Source organism: Pyrus communis, chromosome 8, assembly GCF_963583255.1.
Source record: "Pyrus communis chromosome 8, drPyrComm1.1, whole genome shotgun sequence".
Taxonomy (NCBI): domain Eukaryota; kingdom Viridiplantae; phylum Streptophyta; class Magnoliopsida; order Rosales; family Rosaceae; genus Pyrus; species Pyrus communis.
The window spans coordinates 8,909,343-8,916,655 of record NC_084810.1 but is presented as its reverse complement, the minus strand read 5'-3'; the positions used below and the strand labels follow the sequence as shown (position 1 = coordinate 8,916,655).

The following is a 7,313-nucleotide window of genomic DNA, read 5'->3' as shown; positions in this document are numbered from 1 at the left end:
GGAAAACCGAAATGTCTTTGTAAGTCTTTCTGGCTCCCGAAAGAGATAAGTAACTATGACTTACCATTAGTTGTCCCTTTAAAAAAAAAAAAAAAAAAAAAAAACAGATCCTCAAAATTTTTTTCCATTTTGAAAATTAAAAAGAAAAAAGATTAAAAGGATTTCCTACCATCATACAAAAGCTTTAAAGAAAGGATAATACAAGGGAGATCAAACGAAATATAAGTAGATCTTTTGTCATGACCACTTCAACCGAGTTTATTAGCCCCTATATATATATATATTATTTATTTATTATTAGCTACTATATATCACTCCTTGATATGTATTTTTATGTCGTTTCTCTTTGAATTTTATGAACAAGTGAATGTAGACATCATCGATAAATATGATAATTAATTTAACTCTTTCACAATAATTTAATTTTAAAAATAAGTAATAAGTCAATTATGTCACATATTTTAACATAAGCTTTGTAGCCTACCATAAGTACATAACTCCCATCAAACCGAATTAAAAAACTCAATCATAATTGACAATAGTCGCAATACCAACAAAAACAAAAGCCAACGGAAATGCAGACTGAGAAATCTAGAAGAAAAGGAACATGCAAGTAATTACAGATAAATAAGTCGAACCAAACACAACCAATCCAAATCACTATATTCATTAAATAATGGTGATAGCAATAAATAAATACAAATACAAATCAGATAGGTGTGCCTAAACTGCTCTAAAATCTATAAGGGTGGCACCAAAAAATAATTCACCAAACTAAAACAACCCCATCTTAATTTCTTCATTCAGTAACGTGTCGGAAACTCGCACGTCCCATAACCTACCAACAATACAAAAAAAAGAAGAAATTAGTATGCATATTACTTTCGTGTTGAGGATTCCGTGTTAGATTAGTATTCGTAAAACAAAATCCATCACCCTTTCGAGTAACAATGGATGAATTTTCGTATACACCATTAATTTGGTATGCTAAAAATTAAATCATAAATTGAATAAATTAAATCAAGAAATTTAGAGATGAAATAATAAAGGAGTGTGTTACGTACTTGGAGGTTGAGCAACAACGTAGGCAGCACCACCGAAATCGCACGTGCCAGTCCCGCGTGCTTTCTTCTGATAAAAACTATTGAAAGCGTACGAAGCGTGCGCCTCAAGCGTATTAGGATTAAAACACGTGGACCCTTCCTGGATCGAACGGCAGTCAGCTCCTCCTTCTCCGCAAGCATAATCCAGTGCGGCCTGAAGCTTCTCCTCCCCTGCCTTCCCATTCGCCACGCACCACGTGTTCCCCGCAGAGGGCGACGCTGCCGGGACCTGAACCTTGCTCTCATTGGCCGGCGATGACTGGGCCCCACTCAGCCCAGCCACCGTAAGCGGAATGTCGTAAACCTTCGTTTCGTCCGGATAAAACAGACCGTAGTTCCTCTCCGATGTGGGCCCGGTCTTCTGATCCTCGTTAAACAGAGCGAATAGATAGACGTTGAGCGGGTCGTTTGGCTTCAAGGGGGTCCCACCTCCCGTCAAAACTCTCTTCACCAAGTTTCCGTTATACGCCGCCGCATTGGCTTTCCCCGCGCCAATCTCGTTCTCATCGCCGTTGGAGGGCCACCCGGTCTCGGTCACCACCAACTTTATGTCACCGTATCCGACAGCCGACATGGCGGCGAAAACGGCGTCGATTTGGGCATCGAGCAAACTGTAGTACTTCAGCCCGTTACCCGAGTCCGGATTTCCCGGGTTGGTCCGGAACAGAGCGTAGTCGAGAGAAATCTCATCGGAGGTGGACTCGTACGCGAAAAATGGGTACGCGTTTATCATCAAATACGACGACGTTTGGGTTAAAAATTCCAGAAACGGTTTGATGACGGGTTCGATTAAGTCGGGTTTGAAGGCCCCGGCAGAAGGCGGGTACGAGGAATTCAGGGCACTAAGGGCGACCGGGGAGGAGAGTTTGATGGAGCTGAGGTTGTACTTGACGAGGGAAGACTGTATGTTTTTAATGGCGGGGACGAGGAATTGGGTGGTGTTGTTTGGGTCGGCAAAGACCTCGTTGCCTACGGCGATGGCTTCGATTTGGGTTTTGGGGTGGTATTGGGAGATGTTGGATTGGACCCATTTGTCGGCGAATGAGGGGTCGCTGGCGGCGGAGGAGAGGAGCCCGTTGGGGATGGCGACGACGACTCCAATGCCGGAGTTGGCGAGGGCGGTGAGGACAGCGGCGTCGGTGTCGTAGAGCTTCACTTTGTTAATGCCTTGGGATTTGAAGAGTGCCACCACCTTTTCGGGCGGTGGTAAGTTGTCCGCTATCCTGCCGTAGTTTATTCCAACAGTACCTGTTTCCGCAAAGCCAGAAAAAAAACCCATTAGATGTAATGAGTTCAAATTTAACCCATAAGTAATTAATTAGCACAAAATGTACACAAGCTCTAACATGATATGCACAATGCATTTGAACAATCAATAAACAAGCATATCAGATAAGCCGGTGCATGATAGAAAATCTGATAACGTATATCCGCGTTATTATGTACGTACCAGCAGCAGCTGCAAAAGCGAAAAGTGGGAGGAGGAGAGAGAGAAAGAGAGGGAATGTGAAGGTGGCCATGCTGATGCTCTGGTTCTGAGAGAAGCAGAGCAGAGCAAGAGATGCTTAGAGGTGATGGGGTTTCTGTTGAGTGTGATTGTAGGGTTTATTTATAGAGCCAAATATTACACGGTGGTGGGGATAGAAACAAATGGGTATAACCGCTCCACATTGCGCAACGGGCGGAAGCGCATATTTACACGACCGTTATTTGTTACGTATTGCTAATGTTGGGTGTTTAGATTTTTTAATAATTCTAATCTGGGTTGAATCGTTGGCTTCTTTTTGTTTTGACCGTACACGTGGCAGTTGATTGGATCAGACGGATGGAATATTTGGGTTTTCATTGAGGGGTGCGTTTGGTGGCCGACTTGTCAGTGTCACGACGCGTCGGATCCATTGCTTGGTGCATGGAGCATGACATGGTATTATGATGTTTTAGGGGAAAATGAGTGTTAATTCAATTATGTCCCAAATGTGAACGTTGGTTTGTCTTATATTAATCATATGCTTTACTTTCTTGCTTTCTAACTTAGAGAGAAAAACTTACCTAAACATTGGCTTGGCTCTAGTTTCTTACTCCCAATAAATAAGGTGTTATAGTATTAGGATTCACGGTATTATAAAATAGAAAAGAAAAAAAAAAAAAAAAAGTAAAGTAGAAAGATCGACAACAAGAATTTACGTGATTCAGCAATTTGTGCCTACGTCCATAGAGCATCGATCAAGCTTTCACTATATCAAAGTAATCGGTACAACAAGAACAATCTTACTAAGGCAAATACAAGGTTTGATGAATACAAGAAAGTATCATGCACTCTCTCTAACACTCTAAATGAGTGGTATGCTTGCTTTTGGATGATCTACAATGGGGAAATGCCATATCTATTTGTATGTATGGATGAAACACCCCAGTTAGTCCAAGAATTAGCTCCGCTACTATAATTGGAAGTCGAAAATTTCATGAGCCATCCAATTAATTAGCCTTGGAACTTCATATATGCATGCACCACATAGAGTTCCTATGTTTGATTAATGTCATTCGCAATTCCAACGTATAAAGTGGGTAAACCAACCATTACATTCCCTTGAACGTAGTATTCTCCAAAATTTTATCATGAGCTGGACTCATGATATACCAAAATTTAGAATTATCATACACGTACTACTAAAAATTAACTCATGTTAAAACGTTAATCTATACAATACAACCTAGAGCAGTAACACGTAGCAATACAACCGTCTTACATAAAAGTGTTCTGTAATTTTAGAACTCATTACTATCTCTGTGAAGTGAGCAATATGGATGGAACTCTATATATGTATACCTTTATTCTATCATCAATCAATGTCATGATGAAATATATTAATTCGGCGGCAACGGCGCCCAACATTTTGTCAAGAAAATAATGTAAAAAGATTTATAAGGATTCTTGTTGTCAAAATAAGCGTTTGCTAATTGGTAGCAATAACTAATTTATAGGTTTTCTAATGCGGTACTTCAAGTATTTATGTATTATGTAATTAACATATACTGTTCAGATTGTTGAGCTAATTTATTAATGATGATCACCATAAACCGCATTCACATATGTATTAGAAGAGAATTCAATCTTAATCGAGTTATATAATCATTTTTTTAAGACAGAGATGAAAAGAGACAAAATCAAATAAATAACTCAAAAGAAGCTAAAGGTCGTATTGTCACAATAAAAAAGGATAATACTACTGCATCTTTTCTTTGGGAATGAGCTCATTCCCATTTGCAACTAAAATACATTTATCGTTGAAATTTTATAGTCAAAATCGTCTAATTTTTTAATTTTCATTTGAAGATGATTCCTACAAAGAATTGTTATTCAAATCGGGAATTGTAAGTCATCCTAGCTAGTGTGTCTCAAATAAATGGATGGTGTAGGTACCAAGTAACATACTAATAGTTCACCGTCCATTTATTTAAAACATTTGGATGATTAAATGATTGTCGATTCAAATAAAAATTTGTACGGATGATCTTCAAGTGAAGACTAAGAAATTAAATGATTCCGATTAGAAAACTTCTACAACGAAAATACGTTACTTGTAAGTGGGAAATGAGTTCATCCCCTTAGAGGGTATTCAAGTATTATTGTTAATAAACTATACAACTCAAATTTAGTGGGATAATTACTAGATATATTCAGAACACCAATCAGAGTATAAAATTGTATAAAATTAAATTAGATATTGACCCCTTTTAGAAATATCTTCTTACTTAATATTAAAACAATCAATTATTATACTAAGAAGCTGCTTAATTTCGTATGTATTATCTGCATGCGCACTACATATCGCATTACTTAAACATAGCCTTTGTGTGAAATGAAATCAATGAACTTTTCTAGTAATAATGTGGTTCAAGTTCACTTTTCGCGAAAATCGAATCTATGATCTCTCACTTACAAGTGAAGAGAAATATCATTAGACCGTAGTATAAGTAAAGAGAAATATCACTAGACCGTAGTACTAAGTATCAAATGCATTAATTTTGTATTATGTATTTAATTTCCTTGCATGATCATGTGAAACGAAAGAAGCAGCTTATTTGCTTGTGTTTTGGTAGATTTGCTAGACATACTATGGATAGGGTTGAGAGATTGGAGAACCAACAAAGTCATCAATTACAACGACTAGTTGGTTTGAAAAGGAAAAAAGAACGCGGCTGGCTAGCCACTCTGTTGACCCCTTATGTTCTTAACTGGTCTCTCATAGTCATCATTCATTTGCGACTTTGCCAGACATATCAATCAGTTCTACCCCTAAGTAATTGAGGATATACTCTAAATCTAAATCTCTCAGAAACAAAGAGTGATTTGCCTGCTGCTTGATTGCCTATCCCAAATCGAATTCGAAAAACGTGGGCTATTCCCAGAGTGCATCTCTCGTTTCTCTAGACCACGTGATCAAAGGTTACATGCTGGGATCGACAGAAACAGGGAGATATAAATCGGAATGGATACACAAATCTCTCAAGAAGTGTTTTTAGAGATTTTTATTTTTATTTTTCTAACGGTGAATCAAGTTGCATGATTTTCAACGTTAACATTCAAGACTCCAGAGACATTTCAATTTAGATTAGAAGCATTTTAAGCACTATTTTGTAGGTTCATTTTCTTAAGTAACATCTTTTCTATAAACATGTTCTCTGATGAAATATTGTTGAACGAAACTGCTACAAACTGGCCATGTAGGTTTGGTCTTGTGGTGATTGCTAGGATTCTCTTTTCTTCAAGAGAAGATTAGCGCTAAATGCATTTAGACCAGAACATAAAGGCTAACCTCGCATAATCAATTATTTAACCGTTACCGAAAAAAAAAAAAAAAAAAAAAAACCTTTTGATATTGTACAAGTGTGCTACTTGTTTCTCCCAAGGTGAGAAATGTATATTGCAACTCTAAATCTTTCCAGCCCCCATTGATTAAGAAAAGAAAAACCAAAAGTGCTGGTTAGATAACGCGCGCAGAGGTCAACCCATTCCCATGATATGTACATATACATTTGGTTTTCTTACTGAAAACGTTACAAGTAGGTAGTTTAGTTGGGAATGTGGTAGTTTACTTGTTCATCTATGAAGGGGGAGACAAGTGTCACTCCATTATTTTGGCTTGCAACCAATCCTCATTAGGTCGGGCATTAAACAGTGAATAGGCAGGGGGCATGGACTATTTTTTAGTCCCAACATTCATGAGTCTGGATCTTAAATAATAATTCAATTATCAACAATCACGTCATATGATTTACCAAAATTTAGTTTAAAAATATAGTATTCATAACATTAATTACCCTTTTGTTAATTATGTTGACTTATACACTATACACGTAATGTGTTTAGAAATAATTAATCTTTATATTAATTGGGATGATTAATTAATTGATTAATTTGTAGATTAATTGGAAATTTTATTACAATTTGTCGGGTGCATGCGGGATGTTTCGTTGGGACATCCCTTTCCTTCTCCGCTAAGAATTCATTGGAGATGATTCAACGAGCGTTGACTATTTTGTTTTTGGTTATTTCGTATGGCTTGTTGCGTCTTCGTATTTGGACAAGGCTTGGGCTTTGAAACCCTAGGAAACAAGAGTACGGTTGCATCGTGGATATATTTTAATATTTTTTTGAGCAAGCTCTTGTATTCTGTCGACGTCTTTTAGCAGGAGTTGTTTGGCCTCGTGACATTTTATTGTAGTTTTATGTTTCTTTAGTTTTTTTCTCAATATTGATGCTCATTTGTTAACTAATACTAGCAATTGTACATATGTCATGCGTGTTTATTAAAATTTTGAAAATAAAATTTAGAAAAAATATAAAATGTTCGCTAAAACTTTTTGCTGACAACCTTCAAATGATTTTTCGTCGTTGAAGATGTTGTTTGTAACAACTCATCCCTAATTTTTTTTATTTTAATATTTTTAAAGGAGTGAATTGATGAAAATGCCCCTAGAGGCGAGATTGTTGACTTTCACTGACCATCATTTAGTGATGTGTGCGAGCTACTATTTTATCGTATTCTCGATGTACTCATTGGTACAAACGCGTAGGTGTAAGTAGAATCGAAATTGGAGCTATGGTTACAATTTTACGAAACTACAAAGGTGAAGGGCGTTTTAGTAATTTCACGTTTTTGAGATATTTTCTATCTTGTCTTTTATGGCTTTGTTTTGTGAGTTAGT

At 37.1% G+C, this 7,313-nt stretch overlaps 1 protein-coding gene across 1 annotated transcript; it reads right to left on the bottom strand.

Annotated features, from left to right (window-relative positions):
• Window positions 1-632: 632 nt before the first annotated feature.
• Window positions 633-2,707, bottom strand: LOC137742681 (glucan endo-1,3-beta-glucosidase 7-like). The gene is made up of 3 exons (XM_068482608.1): window positions 2,554-2,707; window positions 1,065-2,351; window positions 633-838 (listed from the first exon to the last, which is right to left on the bottom strand). The coding sequence occupies exons 1-3, from the start codon at window positions 2,621-2,623 to the stop codon at window positions 804-806; spliced, it is 1,392 nt and encodes a 463-aa protein (XP_068338709.1). The 5' UTR covers window positions 2,624-2,707; the 3' UTR covers window positions 633-803.
• Window positions 2,708-7,313: the final 4,606 nt, after the last annotated feature.